The following is a 25,946-nucleotide window of genomic DNA, read 5'->3' on the forward strand; positions in this document are numbered from 1 at the left end:
ATCAGCACTTAGGGCTCGGGAAGCAATGTTTAACTGATTTTCAACTGGTTTGGCCTCATTAACATACAGTCTCTTCTCAGCCCCTCTTGCTCCAATTCCTATATACTTTGCAGGAGATTTTCTCAGCTTGCTTATACTTAATTTATACCCAACTTGTCAAAATTTGCTTTGTAAAGACCTTCAAAATGTTACTGTCTATAACTAGAATCCTCCTTTTATTTTCATTTCTTGTTACATAGAACTTAGAAATGGGACCAGATCTCTCAGGATTAGTTCAAAATCCAGAATTCAATGACTTTCAACTGTCTTCTCTATTAGAACAAATGGTATTTCAAAATCTTCCCAAAAGACACTGGGGGAATCAGACAAGGCAAAGCAAGTGTCAATATGCCATTACCATGCCATTCAGAACCATGACATAAAGAATTCATTAAATGGACAGCTCATTGGACAGAAAGCCACTGATCTACATCAGAACTAGGACTTTTGGTCTATGAGCTCAATATACAAAAACATTAATAGCAACAACTATACTAGCTTACCTTGTGTAATACTTAATGGTGTTGTGGGAAGGCCTTAGGTAATCAGGATAAATCCTATCAGTATAACATATCCAATTCCTCTGATTGCAATAGACTTTACTAGTGAAGTTTATTAGCTATAGCATATAAAACAAGCTTTGGCTGGTTTTTCAGATTTTTTTTTCTCTCATGCAAATGATCTTTTTGGCCATGAGTCTTTAGATACATGGCCTTGAATTGCTGATTCTTTTCAAATAATGTCTAATGACAGGATAAAATTATGGTTACTTTGGAAAGCCATATTTGCCCAAATAATATGTGCCCTTTTTTATTGATCTTGGCAGGAAGGGAGAGAGAAAGAGAGAGAGAGAGAGAGAGAGAGAGAGAGAGAGAGAGAGAGAGAGAGAGAGAGAAATCAGCTCCTCCTACAAGTGCCCCAACAGCGATGGAACCCACAAAACAACCCGGGGGACATGCCCTGACCTGGAATTGAACCCACCACCCCCGGGTCTATGGGACAAGGCTCCAATCCACTGAACCACACTGGTCAGGGCAACATGGCTCCTTTTAAACCAAGATTTAACTTCCCTGGATACTCTGTATCCCACTTGGTGAAAAATATGACATTAATGCCAGGAAAAACCATTGAGCTTTCTCAGACTTCCTCAACCCTACCAGCTCCAGCTAGAAAAATGTACATTCTAGTGCTCAGCTGCCAAGACTAGGATTGAACTCCAGTGAAAAACTCCCTGCCATCCCTTGCTACCCCCCAATAACAGAAGAGCAGTAAAAAATCTTTGTTGGGATTTGCCCCTTGGCCCTCCTAACTACCAAGATACTGAAATTTGTTACAACTTGTTGGCCAGGCTAGAGCTGAAAATATACTTGTTTTAGTGGACTGTGCCCCTTGGTGACAGCCCAGGTTTAAGAACTAGTTTAATGGAATCCCATTCTTGGGTAAGGATGAAACTCATTTGTTTAAAGGAAAACCCTCCTGAAATATTTTACGTCAATTAGGCAAGAGAAATAGGGTACTATAGTCAGAGAGCATGTCTCTTTTGCAGACTTTAACTCTTAAAATTCACCCAACTAAGTCTGCTTAGTTATTATAGAAAATTGTTATTCCAGTAAAGCAATTGGCAGTATGTACCAAGAGCCTTAAAAATGTTCACACCTGTGTATGTAAATGCATAGAAAATGTACATAACAAAGTGATACTGCTGATTACTTCTGGGGAGAAGAGCAGGAACTAAGATGGAGGTGGTCAGCAGGGATTTCAGTCATATCTACAATGTATTATATGTTAAATAATATAATTAATTTTAATAACAGAAAAATATCCTCCCACAGCTAAGACTGCCTCCCAAGGAAATAATAAGAAATTCAATGCAGAAAAAAATCAAGAAACAACAAAATGTCCTAAAGTAGGGAATGGCTTAAACAAGTTAAGGAATATTAATTTAAGGCTATTTTATATAATAACAAAAAGCTACTAGTATATTAAGTAATTTCTTATTACATTAATCAGTGTGAATAATATACTGTAACTTAAAAATATCTGTATACAGAACTATACCAAGCATAATCCCAATTTTGGTGGGTAAAAATGATACAAACACCCTCCCCAACATGTTATTAGTAGTTACTACTGGTTGGTGAAATTGTTTTCTTTGTTATACCTGACTGTGTTTTCCACAGTTTCTCCAACTTGGCTTCTAGACTCTAGTTTCATCATGCTTTTATATTTGTCTTTGATTTTGCATTACAGGCGTGCTTGTGTGATTCGAGGCCAAGTGGTGGCTGTAGATGGAACCCCTCTAGTAGGCGTGAATGTTAGTTTCTTACACCACAGTGATTATGGGTTTACCATCAGCCGGCAAGATGGAAGGTAGGTCAATATTGCTTCTGATCATTGGTGGGGGCCAAATACGGACTTCTAAAACATGAGTGAAACCAGGCCTCAGGGGATATAATGCTTGTAAGCCCATCTTTCTTCTGGCTGTATCTTGAAAAGTCATTGGTGATATTTATCTCGTCTATTCCCCACCTAAATCAAACCAAATTTCTCTTCTAACCCTGTACTCATACTCTCAAGTCTTCTTGAAAGCCTGACCATTGGAAAGTTTTCTAGCCTTCACCTAATTCCATTTATAAAGCCAGCTCCAACATTCAGTGAGGCGATGCAGGTAGTAAAGAGAAAGCCATGGACGGTTTGGGCTGTTCTTCCATGACAGTCTCAAAATATTTTAGAAATGAACGTGTCCAAAATGTTTCTCCCAAAAAAATAGAATTCAATGACATTAAGACTTGTTTTAAAATGTGTCCTTCCTAGACTGCCTATTTTACTAGTGGCTGAAACTGGTTGACAACCATGGTCAGACTAACCAATTGCCTTTGATGTCTATATAACCATAGTGATTTAACCTTAAGCTCCAACCATAAAGCTTCTCTCTAACAGCTTCTCAAAGTTCTCTGAGACTTGGGAAGCATGACCACTAAGGAAAATCTTTACCTCCTGGAAATGGATTTGCTTACAAAAACATTGTTGTTGCTATTGTTTATACAGACATTTATTTAGAATATTTGCATCAATACACCCATGTGTCCAAAGGTATCTATTTATGACGCTCAGGGACATTGTAATAATGGCTTTGAGGTGCCCTAGTCTCCAGGTGGCTACCCTTAAAATGTCATACTCATAACAAGCTGCTTCAGTACTCACATAAAGAGGCCAGTTGGCTTGGAGCTTTATTACAGTGTGAGAAACTATCTCATTTCAAGAACCTACATCAATTCCAAACCACTCTGGAATTGTTAATTGTTCAACTTGGACTAGCTGAATTTAGTTTTCAACTGCTTTGTCAAGAAAATGCTTATAAAAATTAGTTACAGAAGATAATAAGGAAGAGTTTTAACCTATATAAGAAAACAACTAATCATATGGATTTTTATGTAAATTATAATATTATTAACTAGCCATCTATTCATTATAACAAGTTCAGCAGAGCTACTCTGGATGCAGATAGTCTGAAAAAATATATATATACATATATACATATGTATGTATATATACATACAACTAATAAAGAGGTAATATGCTAATTGACCCTCGTGCTGTCACAAAGATGGCAGAGCCCACAGCCATAAGGAGGGAATATACTAATTGACTGCCATGCCCTCAAATATGGCGGCGCCCACAGCCACAAGATGATGACACCCAGTCCCCTCAGCCCCGCTGGGGTGGCAGGCGGACCCGGCCGCTCTGCGCATGCCTGCCTCCAGAGTTCCCCAGTTCCCTCAGCCCCCCAGCCACCAAGGGCCAGCCCAAGGCACAGGCAAGACTTGGATGGTGGCTGCCCAGCCAACGCCTGAGGTGCAGGCAAGCCTCAGATGTCAGCTTCCCAGCCACCCAGGGCCGGCCTGAGGTGCAGGTAACCAGGGCCAGCCGAGGCTTGCGCTACTGACAGTGGCAGCAGCAGAGGTGTGATGGGGCATAGCCTTCCCCTGATCGTTGGGTCACCTCCCACCCCTGAGGACTCCCGGACTGTGAGATGGGACATGCCAGGCTGAGGGGACCCCCTCCCCCTCAGTGCATGAATTTTCATGCACTGGGCCTCTAGTATATATATAAAATAAAAGCCTAAGCAACCATTAAGGTGGAATGACCAGAATGGACCAGAATGACCAGTCGCTATGATGTGCACTGACCACCAGGGGGCAGACACTCAATGCAGGAGCTGCCCCCTGGTGATCAGTGTGCTCCCACGGGAGGAGCGCCGCTCAGCCAGAAGCCGGGCTCATGTCTGGCAAGCACAGCGGCGGTGGTGGGAGCCCCTCCCTCCTTCGTGGCAGTGCTAAGAAGCAGTGAGCCAAGTGGTAAGGAGCAGAGAGCAGGCAAGCGGTAAGGAGCGAGGGGTCCCAGACTGTGAGAGGGTGCAGGCTAGGCTGAGGGACCACGCCCCCCCCCAGTGCACAAATTTCGTGCACAGGGCCTCTAGTCTATACTAATAAAAGGGTAATGTGCTAATTAAACCAGATAGATCGGACGTCTTCCAGACATCCTTCTGGACAAAGCCACAGTGGTGGGGCCAAGGCAGAGGCAGTTATGGGCAATCAGGCTGGCAGGGGAGAGCAGTTAGGGGCGATCAGGCCAGCAGGGGAGCAGTTGGTGGCATCAGGCAGGCAGGCAGAGGTGGTTAGAGGTGATCAGGCAGGCAGGCAGAGGGGTTAGGGGCGATCAGGCAGGCATGCACAATGGTTAGGGGTGATCAGGCAGGCAGGCAAGCAAGTGGTTAGGAGCCAAAGGTCCTGGATTGTGAGATTGGGCCTAAACTGTCAGTCAGACATCCCCTGAGGGTTCCCGAATTGAAGAGAGTGTAGGCTGGGCTTAGGGACCCCAGGCCTCTAGTATATATGTAAAAGGCTAATATGCTAAATGTCCAACCATCCCACCAATCGCTATGATGCACACTGACCACCAGGGGGAAGACGCTCAACAAAGGAGCTGCCAAGCTGCAGTGACTTGGCAGCGGCAGTTCTTGGGTGACGCACCCCGAAACCAGAGAGGAGAGAGCCCAATTCCTCGCGGGGCTTCACAATTCCACCTTTGGCTGTGGGTTATGTTATTGCTGGGGCACTGGCAGTCCTGAATCTGGTTTACTGCACACTTGCATTTGCTTTCCACACCCTGTACGACAGCAACTTTACAAAGTGCCCTTTGGGGGATGTCGAAGAGCCAGTTTCGGTCCGATCCCCATAGGCCAGGCTGAGGGACCCCACTTGCTGGAGGGACCCTCCTCACTCTGCAGACGCCAGGGAGGGACCATGGGAGGTTGGCTCCAGGGCATGGCCGGCCCTTCTCACCCAGTCCCAACCCACTGGCCACCTTCTAATTAATTTCCTTTCAATGTGCATGAATCCATGCACCAGGTCACTAGTATACACACACACACACACACACACACACACACACACACTATACACACACATATATATTGCTTATGTCTGTATACATCAGCAATACAAACTGAATTTCCTTTCAAATATTCCATAATCGGCTCATTAGTAACTCAAATGGATCCTTCTCCCTGTTAGATTGAATGATGGAATTTCACTAGTTCATTCACCAGTAGCTGGTACTCAAAACTGACCTCTCCCTCACCAGCATGTTCCACCATGTTCCAGAAAGTGAGAAATGGATTATTGCTTTAAAAAGACTATGCCCTCGGGGACATTTGACTTCTCATGGAGAACTGATGAGCCTTCAGTTTTTTTTAGTTTGTGTACAAAGTTTTCAGTGAATTGTTTGATATTCACAAGAGAACATAAAAGAAACTTGATGTCTAAAAAGCCTAACAATTTGTTTCCAGTTTATAGAAAAATATTAAAGAGGGACATTTTTTGTGTTTTTAGTTTTAAATAAAATGCCAAGACCCTTTTCTCTGAGCTCACTATAAGTTTATGTAGATGACAGATACTAGCCAGAGTCCCCTCAGGCAATAACTCTTCCCTCAGGCTCCACAAAGGGTGTCAGCATTCAAAATATGTTCCCCAAATGCCAACCAGACTGTCCTGTTGTCATCTCTTGGACATAAAGTGACATTATGATGAGAGTTTCCATTTATATGTCTCTGCTTATTGCTACCTCAGATCGAATAAGTACATTTCAGAAGCAGCATATCATAAGGAAGCTAGACCTGAGGGCAAAAGGATTATAGAAAGGCTGAGATTAGCATTTAGATACCTATTAGGTCAGAGTGTGACATGCAAGATAAGATCAGATATGCAAGAGCCTCTGTCTCCAATTCTCAATTTCACTGGTCTGCTACTGTGCCTGTAGTTCCCACCAAAAAGATCACTTCTTTTGGTTAAGCTATTGACTCTCAAAATCCCCATTAAATGCAAATATGTTATGTGGGATATGGAAATAATTACCCCCATTATCATCCATTTGCACAAATTAAGTGACGACTTTCCCTAGAGAACCAGAAAAAGTCTAGGTCATGGGACCAAAGTGATGTATAAAAAGCAGAGGGGAGGATGGGAGTGGATACACAGCCCTCTAAAAGTAAGAATAGATAATGCAGATTGGGAGGCACCAAAGTATCAGAAAAGGAAAAAAGGCAATTCTGAAAGAGAAACAAATATGTATAGTATCCACTCTATGCCAGGCATTTACATGAATGTCATTGTTTCATCCTCACAACAACTATGAGTTAGGAATCATTATTATCATTCTCCCCTTTGCAGATGAGAAGACTTATTCAAATTAACACAGCTAATAAGGTAGAGCCCAAAAGTTGAACCCAAGTAATCTGGCTCTTATCTTCTATGATTTACCACCTTCAACTTAGAGAGCAGGTGCTCAGTTAAGTGTTGAAGAAAACTATAAATATTTTAGCTAGTGACAAGCCAAATAGGTGATTTTTGAGAAGCATTAAAGGTCTCAAAAACTTTGGAAGACTTCATAAGATAAAGAGAGGGTTCCCTCTGATTCTCATATATGTTTGACTCTTGTCTTTTTTTAAAGATTTCTTCATTGATTTTTAGAGAGAAAGGGAGAGGGAGAGAGAGAAAGAGAGAAATATTGATCGGCTAGCCCACAACCCAGGCATGTGCTCTGCCTGGTAAACTGGCAGCCTTTCAGTGCATGGACCAATCAGAATCCAAATGACTAAGCCACACCGGCCAGGGCTTAATTCTTGTCTTTATGCCATTTACTCATTTTCAGTAGTAGCTGAGTGATAGATCATGTTAGCCCATTTTACTAATGAGGAAACTGACACTCATGGATGTTAAATAACTAGCCCAAAGACACAAAGTGAACATAGTAGAGCTAGGATTTGAACCCAGGTGCAGATGAAGCCAAAATCACATTATCCTGAAAAACAAGAAGCCTGCCCTGTCTGCTAATATTTCTAGAAGTAGGGTATAATTCCCAGGTGCATATGTTCTTGCTTGGATAGTTTATTTTGTATTTTTTGTTGTTGCTGTTTGTGTTTGTTATCAAATAAATAAGCACTTCAGTTTAAAAGAGTCAAGAACTAAGATTTGGGTGAAGCAAATAAACTTGCCCAAGGGCATAGAGTTAAATCAATGTAGAATGTGAACTAAAGGAAAGGTCTGTTGACAAGTAATGTTGGATTTTCCCCACTATACTTGCCTTAAACTGCTCCTGTATTATCATAAATTCAGCCTCTCTGTCTTAAACCATAAGCATAAGTGGTTTGGGTTTTCTTTTTTTAGTTCAAACCTAGATTATTTTCTATAGCTAATGCAGTTCTTCAAATCCTCTTTTTGGAAACTGCCTTAATATTACAGCTACTTGACTGAAAAAGCAACAATAAACTATATAGTATTAGCCATCCTTTGTTACTGTCCATTTTTCTTTATCTGGAAGATTTCTGCAACAAGACATGATTAGTAATGCTATGATAAATACAATAAATGTCATATGAAGGGAGTGGTGAGCTCTCCATAATTAAGTCTGATTATCTGGGCATTTTATCATTGAAAAGGTGTTTTACAGAAAGATCTTTTTCGACACAGGGAATTATTACATCTCTCTCATGTGGATTCAAGTTGCTTTGAATATTAAGAAGCATCATATTGCCCTTTATCCATTTTTAAAATATAATGATAAAATTTATTATTATCTTACTTTTACATAGTATTTTATGCTTTTTGAGTGCTTTCAAGCTCATTATCATTATACTTTAAAGAGGAGTAAGGGAGAACCACATAGTACAGAATAAACTGAAATTTGAATCTGTTATGCTCCAATGCAAGAGTCATGTCAGAGATGTGCTTGCAGGAGAGGCGGTCTTGCTTTGTCAGAGGTATGGAGGCAATTGTCAGTGGAGATAGACAGGATCCATTACGGGCTGTTTTACAAAAGAAGACCATGAGGCTTTCTAAAGGAAACCAAGAATCCTAAATACAGAGTTCAAGTAGAATCAGGAGCCAATGGGGATAGTCATATTTTCAGGGTACAGGCATGGTATTGTTTAAGCAAATTTCACTGAACAATTTTCCTCTGCTGGCTTCTTTCTCCAAATGCCATCTCAAAGACACCATCAGGTTTCTGACACTATGTTTGTGATCCTGACAAGATATTTAACCTTTGCCTCCTACTTTTCTTGATTTTTTTTTTGAGGATGAATAATACATTAGATGCTGCTGAATATGAAATGGTCATCTTTCGGTTATCTCTGGCACAAAGGGTAGCAGTGATATCACATTTGACTTTGAAGAAATGGATGCAGTAGTTTTGTTTAAGATAATATTAAAATGGCTTACAAATTCAGGGTGAATATCAACTGGTGATAGGAAATTTTTTCTCAGAAGTCTACTGGATAGTGAAAAGAAGTCATCCATGGAATGAATACTGAGCTAGAGGGAACTTATAACAGAGAATATGAATGGATATATTGAGTCTCAAAAGAAGGAAAGTACACTAAAATTAACTATTTTTTAACTTTATTTTGGTTGTTCGTTTGCTTAAAATTATCTTATAATTTTCCATCACAGCTTTGACCTCGTAGCCATTGGTGGTATCTCTGTCACCTTAATCTTTGATCGTTCACCTTTCCTGTCTGAGAAGAGGACACTCTGGTTGCCTTGGAATCAGTTTATTGTGGTGGACAAAGTAACCATGCGGAGAGTTGTATCAGACCCATCATCCTGCGATATCTCCAACTTTGTCAGCCCAAACCCTATTGTGCTTCCTTCACCGCTCACATCATTTGGAGGGTCCTGTCCAGAGAGGGGAACTATTGTTCCTGAGCTGCAGGTGAGTGCATTGGCCTTTGAAAGTATAAAATCATAGCATCTTGGGGTGCTCAACAATGCATAATGGCTAGAGTCTTTTTCCTGTACTCCTGCTAGTACTATAATGTGCTGCCCTTCATTTGTCAAAAGAAGCCTTCAAATGTAATCTCTTTGGCACACATTTGCAAAGTGCTTGCCAGGGCTATAAGGTACTATCTGTGGCCATGGTACAAAGCAAGATGAACTAGTTGTCATGAGAATTAAACCCCAAACCTTGACCTAATGAACACTGTGCTCTAAGGAACAAAGCTAGAGGGCTCAATCATGATAACAGTATAATCAATAAGGTGGGACCATTTGTGCTTCTGAAATGAACGCTCTTTTAAAACTCTAGTTTTTGTTCATTGTCAAGTTTACATCCATTGTCGTTGTTCTTAGAAGTCTTGACAATTCCTCTTATTTAACTGTGTTTAGTGAGGGTAGTTTTCAAGGCTATGGGCTTTAATGTTTAAAGCTTTGTTTTTGAGTGTTCAAGCTTTATAATCAGAGGAACCTTGATATTTTAGGATTTCTGAAAATTTTTCTTTATTGAGAACTTAATATTTTAACTTCAATGTTAAGTCATTAAAACATCCATAGCACAATTCTCTCACTACATTATAGAAACATTTTAAAGATAGTTAATATGGAAACCACCAAAATGAACTCAAGTCATACAGATCCATAATTCAAAAAGTATACTCAAGAAGAAATAAATGGACATTCCAGGATTGAATTGGTTTTCCTTCCATAACAACATCCCCACCAACTATTAGCAGTGCCTGTAGGATACCTCTTAAGAAAGATTCACAAAAAAATAGTGCTGTATGGGACAAGGAGTCCAAAGAGTTGTCACTCCTGTCATTCCATTGTTTTATCTTAGAAAGGAAGTAAAAACAGGATACTATTAATGAGTACATTTGACTGATATGCCAATCCCTTCACAGAGGTCATAAGGAAGTATAGATCTCTTTCAGCACAAAAGTTTTCAAACTGATTTAGGATTGCATGTTTTCTTGGGGAAATGAAATACTAAGGTACTAAGTAGCATGCTATTCTCTTCTGTTGTGCTTCTGCCACCATCTAAGAAGACAGAGCAAATGCTATCAAATAGCTAATGTAGAGCAAGAAAAACTGGGCATTGAGTAGACAAAAGAGATTTGAGCCCTCAAAGAAAGGATTGGCACCCAGCCGGTGTTGCTCAGTGATTGAGCATCGACCTATGAACCAGGAGGTCGGGGTTTGATTCCCAGTCAGGGCACATGCCCAGGTTTCAGGCTGATCCCCAATGTGGGGAATGCAGGAGGCAGCCGATCAATGATTCTCTCTCAACATTGATGTTTCTATCTCTTTCTCCCTCTCCCTTCCTCTCTGAAATCAATAAAAATATTTTTTTTAAAAAAGAAAGTAATGGCCAGAAATGCTGGACAATGTGAGATATGTGTTTAACTAAGTGTACTAGTTTGGGAAAAGGAAAGAGGGACAGGGTTCTGAGCTAAACATGAATGAGGGCACAGAAATATCCACATTGTGCATGTCACCTTAAATGTGTTAAATAGGATAGGCTGTATTTTGAAAGTTGAAAGTCACAAAATGCAAACTTTACTTTTAGTGACCACTTTTGGTTGTTTAACTCCATCTGTGCTAATAAACAAATAAGTCACAGCAATTCATTAAAGAAGCCAAGCAGTATTTTCACTCTGGGACCAACATTTAATAGAAAATTTTCAGAGGAGCTATTGGGAGTTATTTGCTTTTCAGTCACAGGTGCCAACTTGGAAAAACTACTTCCCAGCTATTGGTATAGCCAGACACAGAGAAATATGTAAGCAAAATTTGATTAAAAATTTGGCCTCGGGGTCATTCCAAAGCTCCAAAGAAGACTAGTTTGATGGCATCAGTAAAGATTAATTCTAGGGAATCCATAATCTCTGTCATAAAATATCACTTGCTGGGCCTGCTTCTGGAGACCTTCCTCTTAAAGAGTGTAGCCTGAATAAGGATCACAGCAATAGTTTTGTGATATATGACTTAACACACTGAACAAGATTTTGTGTGTGGGTATATATAAGAAAAAGACCACTTAATGGCACCCATGTCACTGAATTGCTTGACATTCAGCAGTGTGATCTACTACTACTAAGCAATGTTTAGAAAACTGTTGAAAAACTGAAATTGTACTTTTCACAGACATTCCTGGCAGGGAAAAAAAAGAGAATAGTTCTCATGGTTGGATGGCTTGTCTCTATGCAGATTCAGTGCAGAATTCAAAACCTATGGACATACAGCCTCACAAAGATTCTAGAACAAGTGGCTTTACATCCACAGACCCCTTTAAGCTCTCTCCTTTTATCTGTTTCTAAGCCAAGAAAGCATGCAGTAGCCTGGTCTACCTGTGAGCACTGATCAGAACCAATTTGGCTTTCTTCTTTCAGGTTGTACAGGAGGAGATCCCCATTCCTTCCAGCTTTGTGAGGCTGAGTTATCTGAGCAGCCGTACCCCCGGGTATAAAACGCTGCTACGGATCCTTCTGACACATTCAACCATTCCCGTGGGAATAGTTAAAGTACACCTCACAGTAGCTGTGGAGGGGCGACTCACCCACAAGTGGTTTCCTGCTGCAGTTAATCTCGTCTACACATTTGCTTGGAACAAGACCGACATCTATGGACAGAAGGTTTGGGGCCTGGCAGAGGCCTTGGGTATGTTAAAATAATTCTATGTAAATAGTAGTATGACAATCTCAAAATGGAATGTACTGATTGCATATTAATTTGCATTTGGAATAATTACAGGCTTTCTTTTATCTAAAGCAGGGGTGGGGAACCTTATTTCTGCCAAGGACCATTTGTATATTTACATTACTTGAGGGCCATACAAAATTATCAACTTAAAAATCAGCCTGCTATATTTGGTCAAACGTTGAATTAATTCACCCCTCATGCCTTGGCAGTACCAGACCAAATGATTTTGTGGGCCTTATACAGCCCGCGGCCTGCCGTTCCCCACACCTGATCTAAAGGATCTAAGTGTTTTTTCATTTAAACACTTCCTTCATGCCTGGTTAGAGTTCCCTTTTGATACATTCTTGCTTCAAACAGTTTTAGTTCCCTTTTCATGATGGCTACACACCAGTGGAATCACATACTCTCTGGCTTATAACTGTCTCCAGAGCTGAGCATTGCCTTCTAACTGTGACCTTTGGTGTGGCGTTCTTTAGGCCATGTTTTTAGATTTGACATTTAGACTGTCATTTCTACTTAGAAACTGCAAAATTTTAACTTATAGGCATCTCCACTTATTACCTTTTATGTCTAAGATGGTTAGACTCCATTAAATTGTTACTTTGGTAGGTTAAATAAAAAATCATCCTGCCTCCCCAGTCCTTTTGATTTTCTGTTATCTCAAGACTTTAAAACCTAGAATCTTACAGCTAGTAGAGACCTTAAGAGGTCCTTTGGGCCGACGGTTTTCAGATATTTAGTTCTCACAGACATGACATTTTTAAAAAATGAGACTGAGAAATATTTGCCAACTTTTTATTTTGGCAAGTAAGGCAATTTTAAAAAGGAAAAAAACACACTACTATCTACTATCACCTCCCATCACCATAATTTTATAAAAGAGGATACTTTAACACAAACAAAAAGAATAGTCTGTCTTAAGAAATGACAGTAAACAATCTAATACTAATGCTGAGAGAGAGACAGAGACAGAGACAGAGAAACAGACAGAGACACTGACAGAGAGACCAATGTCTTTATTTCCCTCCCTCACTCTGTAGATGACAGTGAAAACCTCCTAAGGGACTTGACAGGTCTATGGAACCACAGCTGGGAGCCATTGTACCTTCAGGCAGTATCTCGTGGAAACCACCCCTGGATAGATGAGGAGACTATTTTTAAAGTTTTCCAGAATAGATGTTTTCATATCCTCCCTTGGAAGTGTCTATCATGGTACAGCTCCTATATAACTGACCTACATTTTTTAGACTACATTGTGTCAATTTCTGCTCTTTCTTTCCAGAAGAAAATAGAGAAAAAAAAAAAAAAAGACTGGTGACTCTTGTTTGCCCAAGAGACCCTCATATATTGAAGTAATTAACTCATCTCTGTTGGACTGTATTAGCATGCAAGGAACATACTGTGTTCAGATTTCCTCAATTGGTGGAGAATTACTGTAAAGACCCAAAGGAAAGTAAGAAAGAAGAAAAAGCATCAGCTAACTCATGGGTAGGCCTCACCAAACTGCAGCCTTGATCAGGATACATCACAGTTCTAGAAGGCCAGCATCTGTTCTGTCAACTTAGCGACAGCTCTAGTTATCCCATCTACAGTGAGAGTCCACGGTTTCCCACAGTGGTGACTCAGGCATACTGATGATTAAGCTAATCACTTCTCCTGCCATACTAACTGCCCTCCTTTTCTCTCAGATCTTTGATCCCCATGGTTCAATGACTTGCTCTGTAGCTTCCATTCAGGTTCCTCTTAGAGAGGATATCCGATTGTGGCCAGCAGTTACCATATAGTAGCAAGCATCTCTGTAAGGCACAGCTCTACCTTTAGGCCAAGGTTGCTGGCCAGCCTATGGAGTCCTGCTGAATCCCTATTCCACTGAGTGTAGTGGTTAAAAGAACAACTCTAGAGCCAAACTACTTCCCTGGGTTTAAATCATCCCTTATCTACTTACTAGTCAACATTGGGTAAATTATTTAATCTCCAAATGCCACAGTTTCTCCATCTATAAAATAGGAAGCATAAAAAAGAATATTACTTCTAGGTTATTATGATAAGAGGATTAAATTAGTTGAGTAATGTAAAGCACTCAACAAATGTTAGTCACTGTATTGTTTTTTCACTTTGGCTGTGGCCAGCATGTTGAGATCCAAGGTATAAAACACGGAGCCTATAAAGGTGTTTGTTACCTCAGCTTCTCAAAGAAAGGAGCTGTGAGTATAGTAGGTAGGCACTGTGTTAGTTATTCTCCATTTACCCTCCCTGCCAAGCATATACATGTGCATGCGTGCATGCGTGCGCGCGCGCGCACACACACACACACACACACACACACAGAATCTCTTCTCTGCCCTTTTCTGTCCTCTGAGAAGTTGGATTCTATGGACTGCATGGCCTCCTGGACTCCTTTGCTCTCTGGCTTCCTTTTTTATTTAGTCAATGAGTGGCTCCATCCAGAGACTGCAGGGTGGAAGTAAGAGGTGGGGGTATCTCTCTCAATTCTCCCTCCCTCCTTCCCTTCTTCCTCCCTCCCCCCTCCCTCCCTCCTTCTGCTTTACTGTGGTTCTGGCAGGAACTATATCAGAAGATGGCAGCTCCTCCAAATCCTCATGCTGTCTTTGGTCTTCTGTGTCATCATTCCCTCCCTCTTTTCCCTCAAAAGGCTTCCCAGTGTTGTCAGTCCCTAAGTGAGTCACCATCTCTTGTGGAATCCCTTAGCTCTGCTCATGCCTCTGTAAATAGTCCCTTCATTCAGCTCTCTGCAATGAACACTTGTGAGCGTAATGTCTGATTCCTGCTGGGGCCCTGACTGATGCACACTCAAAGCCTCATAGTCTCCTCTCCAGGATATTCTCCTAAAGACTTTGCTTCCTTGGAATAACCCAACAGTCCTTTAACTTTTCTCCATAAGGCTTTGTTTTCCAATTCCTTGGGACCCCACCCCCCAGAATGCCTGCTGGGTCGTTGGGATTTTTATATTGTTGTTTTCTTAAGTTATGACACTTATCAGTTTACCCTGTGCAGTTATGAAGAGATGCCAGGACAATAGCCAGCAGTCATTTTTGCTAGGGTCCATGTAAATGCAGTTCAATTTTACTTGTTTCAAATAACAGCTATATTGACATATAATTCACATACCACAAAGTTCACCCATTTAAAGTGTACAATTCAGTGGTTTTTTAGTATTTTCACAAGGTTGTACAACCTTCACCAATATCTAATTCCAGAATATTTTCATCATCCCACAAAGTAAACCATACACACTAGCAACCACCAATCTCCTTTTTGCCTCTGGATTTACCTATTGGGTTTTTTTTAATTTTTTAAAAAAAATCTTTATTGTTGAAAGTATTACATATGTCCCCTTTTTTCTCTCATCCACCCACTCCAGCCTACCCCCACCACCTGCCCCAGGCCCTCACCTCCCCACTGTCTGTGTGCATGGGTTATACATATATGCCTACAAGATCTTTGGTTGATTATCTCTCTCCCATCCACCCTCTCCCACCTTCCCTCCAAGATTCCGCACTCTGTTCCATGCTTCTATGTCTCTGGATCCACTTCGTTCATCAGTTTATTTTGTTCATTAGACTCCATATATGAGTGAGATCATGTGATATTTGTCTTTCTCTGACTGACTTAATTCACTTAGCATGATACTCTCCAGGTCCCTCGATGCTATCTCAAAGGGTAAGAGATTCTTCTTTTTTTTTCTTTTCTTTTTTTTTTTTCACTGCATAGGTTTACCTATTCTTAATATTTCAAACAATTAGAATCATACAATATATGGTATTTGTATCTGGCTTCTTTCACTTGGCATAATGTTTCCAAAACTCATCCATTTCATAGCATGTATCAGTACTTCGTTCCTTCTGTGACTGAATAATATTCCATTGCATGGATATACCACCTTTTTTGTTTGTCCATTCATCAACCAATGGACATTTGGGTTGTTTCCACCTTTTGGCTCTTATGAATAGTGCTGCTATGACCATTTATGTACAAGTATTTGTTTGAATAGCTGTTTTCAATTCTTTGGGGAATGTACCTGAGTAGAATTATTGGATCATACTATAATTCTGTTTGACTTGTTGAGGATCCACCAAACTGTTTTCCACAGTGTCTGCACCATTTTATCAACCTCACTTTATGCATAAAATGTGTTACATCTTTTCCTTTTTAAATACTCTGATGCTAAAGATTCAAAAATTTTCCTACTGTTGTGTTAAGTACTCTTACTGACTCAGTTTCCAATATGTCTGTGGATGTTGAGTATACAACTAAAGCACAAAGAAAGGCAGTCTTTGTAGTATACACACCATAATGGAGCCTCCATTCCTATTGTTTGCCTATGAGTGTTAGTTTAATTCCTATTTCTACAACTATGTTCCTGGTTTAAACTTCCTCAAACGTTCTGACTTTAAAATAGCCTTAATTGAAATGCTAAAATATATGTTGCTGGTTCCTTTTTAAAACCAATAACAGTAATAAAAGCAAGAGTCAGTTGACCCACTCAGAAAATCCAAAGAGAGAGGGGGGAAATGTTCCTTGTGGTGTTTTATGTGCACTTAAGGGACACAATTTTTTTTAGGTAGAGAAAGAAAACTGGCAAGTATCCCAAGGAAAACAACCAAAATGATTTCAAACTGATACCTAAAATAGGAAATGTCCTGATAATTTAATCATGGTTAAAGGGGTTTTATTTACTACCTAGTCTCCATGTCCATCTCCTTGGAGACTAAGAGAATATTCTCAACAGTGGTAAAGCATTAGAACAAGTGGTAGAATGAAGTTGGAGATCTGCTTCTCTGAAGATGGATTGTGAGCACCTTAAGAATGCCACAGACAAGAAATAGCTCAAGTGATAAATGGATGGAAACAAAGGGATGACAAATATTTCCACTTAGCTAATACCTTCATAAATATGATTAAATCTAAATAAAAAAAAAACATTTAGTTGTATACCTGGCCACATTTTATAATCACTTGGCTGATAAGAGAAGAAACAGACTCAATTTTGCACCTGATAGTAACAATTATGATATATATAAAATACTTCTCGGATTTGCTGCACATTCAGAAATCCTGGTATAGTCTTTTGATTAGCAGAATAGCCACCACTTGCCAAATATGTCCATCCTTGGAACCTGTGAACATATTATGTTACATGACAAAAGAGAATTCAGGTTGCTAATCAGCTGACCTTGAGATGATTATCCTGGTTTATCTAGGTAGGCCCAATGTCATCACAAGGTTCCTTAAGTGTGAAAGAGGGAGACAGAAGGGAGAGTCAGAGGTAGAAGGAAGCTATAACTATAGAAGAAAGGCACAGCAAGATGCAACATTGCTGGCTTTGAAGATCGGGGAAGGAAGCCACCAACCTAGGCATGTGGGCAGCCTCGAGAAGCTAGAAAATGCAAGGAAATAGATTCTCCTTTAGAGCCTCTGGAATGAACTCAGCCTACTGACACCTTGATGTTAGCTCAGAAAGACCCATTTCTGACTTCTGACCCCCTTAACTCTAAGATGATAAATCTATCTTATTTGAAGCCTTTAAGTTTGTGGTAATTTGTTACAACAACAATAGGAAACAAACCTTGACCAATATTTTTTACAGTCCTAGTCATAGCAAGGATTTTTGTTTAAACTATTGCCAGAAAGGTCTCCCACTCTTCTTCTTCCCCAATGCCAATTAAATATGAACCTCTGCCCCATGCATTTCTGGGTGATGGAGACAGAGGTGGTTAGATTTAAAGAAGCTGAATTTGAAGTGATGGTGCATCTCCAAGTTGAAATGTCCACTTAGTGTGAAATGTGGGGCTCTTGTTTCCCATATAGCTCAGCTGTGGGGAATTGGCGGGATCTCTAAGGGCCAGAGTGTCACAAAAGAAGAATAGTTTATTGAGGGACAGCCAAAATGAGAAAAGGAGTGCTTGAGATCCTAGGATATTTCCCCATTTTTTCCAATGAAACAGACTTTGCAACTGGAGGGATAATCCCAGAGTGAATAAATTAGCAGCAGAGGTTCTATGAATGACTTCCTTGGAGAAGTATCAATGGCAACTGATAAGATTGATTAATCCAAGTACAATATCGATCAAGTGCAAGAAGAGTAAAATCACCCCCAGGGTTGCAGTACAAAAACCGCCATCACTAGTTCATCCAGCTTAAAGATTTTGTTGTCTGATACACAGACAAGACTCTCCTACTAAAAACTCCGTGTGAGCATGTGAAATGATTTGGCTTTAGTACTTTATTTTCTAGTTCTAAATAAGGCATGATGTCTGGAAATCATTGCATATTATTTAGCTTCTTTCCCAACTCTACTGCTTGCAAAACAATGTAAAAACATCATTATTGTTAAGTTCACAGTGCCATTAAAATTCTAGAAACAGCTTATTTAATTTGACAAACTGGCTTGTTCAGGGGCTCTGATGTGTATCCATTATATGAATTTTGTCAAAATAACTCCCTATGTCCACCTGGGTCTGCACACATTATCAGTATGTAATAATGCATTCTGCATTCATTTTAATTAAATTAAATTGCAGTGGTTTGGAGTCCTGGAAGTTCAGGAAATCAGCCATCCACCTTTAGTAGCATTGCTATAAACAATTCTATTTTTCTTCAAGGTTATTGGCAACAACAATTGCATAATTATTTAGTACAGTAGTTTGGCAAGAAAGAGTAGTGTTTCAGTGAGAACTAGACTTCCTAAAGGTTCACGGTGCATATGAGTCTGTCTGAATTGTGTTAGAGAGAAACAGGGGGACATTAATAGTAACAGGTGCTAAGCTATGGTTGCTTTGTGCACACAAAACATCCCTGAGAATGTTGCTTTAGTGTTCATAAATTTCCCTTCAGTAAAACCTAAGCAGGCTGGGAAGCCACAGAAATAGCATCCACTGAATATTTTAATAATAAGTGGGTAGTGCTTTACAATTTGCAAAGTACTTTCATATATATTATCTCACTTTAATCCTTATAACATTCCTGTCTGGTAGGCATGGCATGATTAATATGATTATTTTACAGAGGGGGAAATTGAAGTCCGAAAGGAGCAAGTGACTTGTTCAGAGCAGGGCTTCAAGCTCGGGTTTCCCAGTCCTGAGTGCTGTATGCCTTTCACTGCTGCCTCTCATCATTAAAGTGACCAACCCACCTTACCAATGCCCCAGTGGCTTTCTGTCAAAGAAGCTAGCAGAGATAATAATCTTTCATCATTTCTCTCCACTCATGAATTCATAATCGTTAACTGAGAACAGGGTTGTTTTATCCATTCAGCTTCATAGGCACAGCATTAAGGATATGAGGTTTTCAAGGACCTACAAAAATGTTTGTCACCTGAAAAGTAATTTTATTGGCCCCAATATATGAAAAGGAAACCAGAAAAAATCAACATTAATAAATGTTAAAATAAATTTCTGTAAAATGGAGCATTATGCCAGCTGGTCAACTGCAACTCAGTTTTCACTCTTACATATGAAATATGTTTAATGTTGTATATGGATTGTGGGTTGTATCCCTTTTCACATGTCTGATAAGATATGAGATAACACCTCGCAAAGTAAAAAGGCATAGAGCCTCCCAGGTTTCTTTTTAATGACCCTGGTAGATACTCTCTCTGATAAGTAGCCTGTGCCCATTTCAAACTACAGGTCACACCAATTAGTAGATTATGAAATCCATTTGGTGAGTCAATCAAGTATTTTTTTAATGAAGTAAGATGTAATGGAATGTAACAGGGCAAAAATGAAAAGAAACAAAAATAGCAGAACACTATTAAGAGAGTAAAGTTTTGGAAAATTTGTTTCAATTATACGTGTGTGTACACGTGCACGTGTGTGTGTGTGTGTGTGTGTGTGTGTGTGTGTGTCCCCATGTGCATGCTGATACATTTAAGATACAGAAAAATTAAATGGTTTACCAAATAAACCATATGACTTATTTTCCAAGTTAGTATTTATGACTTTTTTGCCTCCCAGTCTCCTCTACCAACTCCTGTCAGGGCATTATGGAGATAATCTCTTCAAGATTGGGTGACCATATGCTTTATTACTCAAACCAAGATACTTTTGGGAGTAAAAGGAATGCTCTTCATAATGATATCAAAACAACAACATAAGCACATACTGTTCCAGAATAATGGTACTTCTACCTCAAGGCAATCCCTAGCTTCCCATCTTTTTAATTTGGAGCAAATAAAGGGTTATTTGTTTAGTATTTCAGAATTGTGGGTCTTTCTCTTAATAACTATGATTAACAGTGGGAAAAGGCACTTACTAAAAGAGTCACTGGATTTGAGCTCTGGTTCTGCCATTTACTAGCCAGGTGACCTTGGACTAGTCACTTTACTTCTCTGAATCTATCATCCCATCTATCAAATGGTAGTAAATATATCTTCCTCACTAGTTTTTGTGAATCATCACATAATATACACAAAAATGTATTTGAATATTAGGCGTTATGCAAATGTGAGGTGATATTATTTTAAGGAGGCCATGGATGAAAGTTCTAGAAGATAGTTAACCCTTCGGGGTATGGCCTCTCTCACATGACAGATTATCCAGTCCTGTGTAATATCCACTGTATCCACAGAGTGTAGCAGATCACCTACCTGCTGGGCACATAGTGTGGCTCACTGAAGCTTTGCTGAGTCATTAGAGGATAGCCCCTTTCTTTTCATTACAATATTGCATCCCTTTAATCAGTCATATTTGTTTAAAGGATAAACAGTCCATTTTCAAGGTGAATATATTTCCTAAAACCCCCCCAAAGAAAAATGCCTAAGTGCTGCTAGAAAATAGTAATTTTTCTTTTGTACTTTGTGTGGTGAAATGGGAGAAGGGGTTGTTCTTCATTTGTTTTTGATGTACTAGAGAGAAACTGACACTTTAGCCACCTTGACCTTCTTTAAATCTCCCCAAAGACACCAAACTTCAAAGCCTTGCACTCATATTGTTCTCTCTGCCTAGTACGTTCTTCCCTATACTTAATGAGGTAAACCCCTTCAGCATAAAGAGGCATTTCCTTGCCTCTCCATTCCAACTTAAATTCTCTTGTTACACTCTCTCTCTTTTCTTTTTATAAATCTTTATTGTTCAGATGATTATTACAGGTGTTCCTCTTCTCCCCCCCATAACTCCTCTCCATCTGATTCCCCACCCCACCCCATTCCCTTACCCCCCCGCCACTGTCTTCATCCATAGGTGTAAGATTTTTGTCCAATCTCTTCCTGCACCCCTCAGACCCCCTTCCCCCTGAGAATTGTCCGTTGCCTCCCTTTCTATGTCCCTGATTCTATTATATTCACCAGTCCATTCTGTTCTTCAGATTTTTTTATTCACTTGATTTTTAGATTCACTTGTTGGTAGGTATGTATTTGATGTCTTTTTGTTGTTCATAATTTTTACCTTTACCTTTTTTTTCTTCTTCCTCTTCTTAAAGAATACCCTTCAGCATTTCATGTAATCCTGGTTTGGTGGTGATGAACTCCTTTAGCTTTGTCTTGTCTGTGAAGCTCTTTGTCTGACCTTCAATTCTGAATGATAGCTTTGCTGGGTAGAGTAATCTTGGTTGTAGGTTCTTGCTGTTCATCACTTTGAATATTTCTTGCCACTCCCGTCTGGCCTGCATAGTTTCTGTGGAGAAATCAGCTGACAGTCGTATGGGTACTCCCTTGTAGGTAACTAACTGTTTTTCTCTTGCTGCTTTCAAGATTCTTTCTTTGTCTTTTGCCCTTGGCATTTTAATTATGATGTGTCTTGGTGTGGTCCTCTTTGGATTCCTCTTGTTTGGGGTTCTGTGTGCTTCCTGGACTTGTAAGTCTATTTCTTTCATCAGGTGGGGGAAGTTTTCTGTCATTATTTCCTCAAATAGGTTTTCAGTATCTTGCTCTCTCTCTTCTTCTGGCACCCCAAAAATTCAGATGTTGGTACGCTTAAAGCCGTCCCAAAGGCTCCTTACGCTATCCTCACACTTTTGGATTCTTCTTACTTTCCACCTCTCTGGTTGGGTGTTTTTTGCTTCCTCATGTTCCAGATCTTTGGTTTAACTCTTGGGGTACGGTGATCTACAGTTGAGTTTCTGTATATTCTTTATTTCAGACAGTGTATGCATAATTTCTGACTGGTCCTTTTCCATTTTTTTGGTATTCTCATTAAGGTCCTTGAAGGTCTCTTCAAGTTTATCAGCGGTTTTTAGAAGATTCTTGAGTAACCTTATAAATGTGGTTCTGAACACTGTGTTGTCCATTAGTTTACTTTCCTCCATCTCTTCTATTTGTGACCTGCTTCGGTGTCTCCACATTTTGGCTGCCTGCCTGTGTTGATGGAGTGGCTTTGTGTGGTCAGTGACCTATAGGGGCCGGTAGCTCAGCTTCCCCAATCTCCCTAGGTGATCGCTCTTTGTACCCCCCTTTGTGGGCTGAGTGCAAAGTCTTGGTGTTGTTAAGCCTTGATTGCTGTTGGTACACTGGGAGGATTTGACCTCCAGTCCAACTGGCTGTGAGGATCAGCTGTGTCTATGCCGGGAGACAGCCTTATTCAACTAGACTTGCAATATTGTAAAAGCTTCTGTGCTCAGCTTGGATGGGGCAGAGTTTCAGGGTGGAGCCTACAGCCTTGGCTTCCCATCAGCCCCACCCTATGAGGTTCCTGGGTCTCAGTGTCCCTCAGTGTCCCTCTGTACTCCATGCAAGCACCTCTGAGAGAAAGGCACCCTGGAGTTTCGCCCGCTGCCAAACAGTCTAGTCTCTCCCCCAATGAATCTGGATTCCCAGATTCTCACCCGGAACTGGGTTTCAGTGCAGTCAGAACTGGGGCTCAGCGCCGTCCGAAGCTTTTGTCTCCTTCCCACTAGGGCAATTCAGCGGCACAGTCAACAATCTGTCCTCTGTGCGCATTCCTGTGCGCGCCTCCGGAGCTCTGCCTTTCGCAGCTCCCCTGAGTTTCCACCTTACAGCCCAGATTCCCCCAGTATGAGCCTGGGTCCCCAGGGTCTCGCCTGGAACTGGGGTTCAGTGCAGTCGGAGCTGGGGTTCAGCGCAATCTGGAGCTTTTATCTCCTTCCCGCTAGAGAACGCCGGCCAGGCACTCAGCCGCCCCATCCTCTCTGGCTCCGTCCTCCCTGCACGCGCGCTCACCCGTGTCTCCGCCCGTGTCTCCGTACCTCAGGCTTTTACAGCTCCTCTGATTTTCCTTGTGGTTTTTTCTTTCCTTCTAGTTGTGGGCGTTTCAGTCAGCCAGCTTTCCTATGGTTCTGGATGATGTCCGTTTTGACTTTTAGTTGTATTTTTGAAATTGTTGTGCAAGGCTGCAGGTTAGGTGTTTACCTATGCCTCCATCTTGGTTTCTCTTACACTCTCTCTTAATACATTCTCATCATAACATTTTAGACACTCCCTAGCTTTATGACTTATTTGCTTGTTTATTTGTTTATTGACTAGCTGAATTCCTTTAGTGAAATCTATTTTCTCTCTCACAATGTTTAAGTCTATTTTCTCTCTCACTGTGTTGCAGCGGGGTGTAGTTTTAGGTATAGACATTTACTTTGGGATGACAGTCCATCATAACATTTATCACAATTTTTTTTTTGTGTGTGTGTGTCTTATTTAATTTTGTTTTATATTTCTGTCACTAGAATGTGAGCTCCATTGAGGGGTGCTATGTTGTTCTGTCTTGTTCATCCCCATGTCCCCATTAAATATTGCATATTTTTTGGATGAGTGAATAAGGACAGAGGCTAAATCTTTAACCCTTGCTTATACAGTTGACCCTTGAACAACACTGTTTTCAATTGGATGGGTCCACTGATAAGCTTATTTTTTCAATAAATACTGTAAATATATTTTCTCTTCCTTATGATTTTCTTAATGTTTTCTTTTTTCTAGCTTACTTTATTGTAAGATTACATACAATATATGTATTATACGTATAACATATAAAATACATTAATAGGCTGTTTATGTTATCGATAAGGCTTCTGAGCAACAGTAGGCTATTAGTAGTTAAGTTGTGGAGGAATCGGTTGGTATATGTGGCTTTTCTACTGTGTAGGTGTTCATCGCTCCTAACCACCACGTTGTTGAAGGCTCAACTGTATAATGGGATGATGGACCTGCCAAGGGAGAGGAGGATGTTGTCTAGTTACAAAAAGGTGCTCACAAATGTGAATGTAAGCCAGTACATCACCCCGCCTTTGGTAGCACCTGGGTCATTCAGGTTCCAGGCTCCCTTTTATGAAGCTAGGCTGGGACAAAGCAGCCAGAAAAAAAAAAATTAGATTTCAGAGTAGAGGACCTTTTGGCAAAAATCATGTGTGATTACCTCACTCCTGGGTGCTTTTTACTTTTCCTACCTATACTTTCTCTTCATCCAGCTCTCTCATTTTTAGCACTATCGTGTTTAAACCTTATTTTGTAAACAGATAGGATATAGATCCTACGTAAAGTATCACCAAATCAAATCCAGTGATTCGTTCAAAAGATCATAACCAAGCATGGTTTATTTTAAGACCAACAAAGATGGTTCAACATTAGCAAATCTGTTGCTATAGTTCTCCACCTTTAATAGATTAAAAGACAAAACTATGTGACTATTTCTGAAAGTGCTGAAAAGGCACTTGATAAAAATTCATCACCTGATTCTGACACTCTTGCTAAGCCAGGAATAATAGATAAACAAAGCATTTCAGGCTACCGGGCAATGTGTCAAATTGAGGATCCTCTAGGGTCATCCTAGCCTATGATAAATCACTAAGGAATAAGAAAAGGTAGAAGAAGCTCTGGGAGCAGGTACCTGTTCTCAGTAGATAGCATGTTATCTACATAGTCTTGGTCTATTGTTGCCATGGCCTGCATTTGGTTCTTTAGATCTTTTGTTTTTTATGTTTCGTTGGTGTTTTGCATTAATCTAGTATTTTAAAAGAACGGGACATATTTATTATTCTATTTTAAAAATCCCTTTTGGGTAAGAAGGTTTTGATCTACCAATTAAATATCATAAAATTATTTTTAGATGTTCCTTGAGTTCATGAAGGTAACATGTAAATTTCTCACATTGACTATCAGACTACTTTTAATTATATATTGCCTTCATAAATGCAACCATTATGAATTCTGAAGCCTTAGCCTGAAGCTGTTGAAAATCAGCTGCTTAATCTTGTCATATTTCACACATCAGCTTCATTGCATAGCGTCTTTCCCTAGCTACTTAATGTCAATCTCCTATCCCAGCCCTGTAGGTGAATGTCACAGCCACTAAATTGGGTGTCAGGAGCATTGTGGCCCTCAGCCTTCTTATAGTCCCCACATCATACAAATGCTGCTGCTGTGATCAGTACAATGAGCATTCAGTTATTTTTGCAATATCAAATGGCTTTGGAGGAACAAGCTGCAGCCTTTCTTTGTAAGCCAGTGCAATATTTTCAAGATGACTAACAGTGAAGTCAGAGGTGCAATCCTGTGACTGGTGCAAAAGTAACAAGCCTATCTTGACAATCAATGACTCTTGGTTAAGGAACATTTCATTAATATCTCTGTGAGGAGGTGAGGGAGAGAATACAGCAAGATAAAAATCCAGATGAAATTAAAGGGTGTCACCAGGGAAGAGGTCACATGGTTCAGAAAAAGTATTGTGCCTTTATTAATGGCCATTTCTCAACTGCTTTCCTCATATATTCACACCAACAAGGGACCCACTATGCCAGCCCCTGTGAAGTGTAGTTCAGGAACCCCGTTCCCCACCTACCTACCTCCACTCACTGCCAGACTAGTCTATAGTCTCTAACTCCTCTATTGGTGAATGATTGTTTTTCCTTCCTATGACATTGTTCTTCCTAGTCCCTACTTTAGAGTGCCAGAGGCTGAATCTGTGGTCTATA

General features: G+C 40.2%; 1 protein-coding gene across 3 annotated transcripts in view; it reads left to right on the forward strand.

Moving 5' to 3' along the window:
* The window catches only part of TENM1 (teneurin transmembrane protein 1), a 665,414-nt gene that overhangs the window by 506,280 nt on the left and 133,188 nt on the right, over window positions 1-25,946 (forward strand). For all 3 annotated transcript variants that reach the window (XM_028135671.2, XM_054717981.1, XM_054717985.1), the window contains exons 16-18: window positions 2,290-2,409; window positions 9,051-9,312; window positions 11,765-12,032. In XM_028135671.2, the coding sequence (XP_027991472.2) occupies window positions 2,290-2,409; window positions 9,051-9,312; window positions 11,765-12,032 (650 nt within the window). The remainder of the gene's footprint in view (window positions 1-2,289; window positions 2,410-9,050; window positions 9,313-11,764; window positions 12,033-25,946) is intronic.

The sequence above is a fragment of the Eptesicus fuscus genome, chromosome 1 (assembly GCF_027574615.1).
Source record: "Eptesicus fuscus isolate TK198812 chromosome 1, DD_ASM_mEF_20220401, whole genome shotgun sequence".
In the NCBI taxonomy this organism is placed as follows: Eukaryota; Metazoa; Chordata; class Mammalia; order Chiroptera; family Vespertilionidae; genus Eptesicus; species Eptesicus fuscus.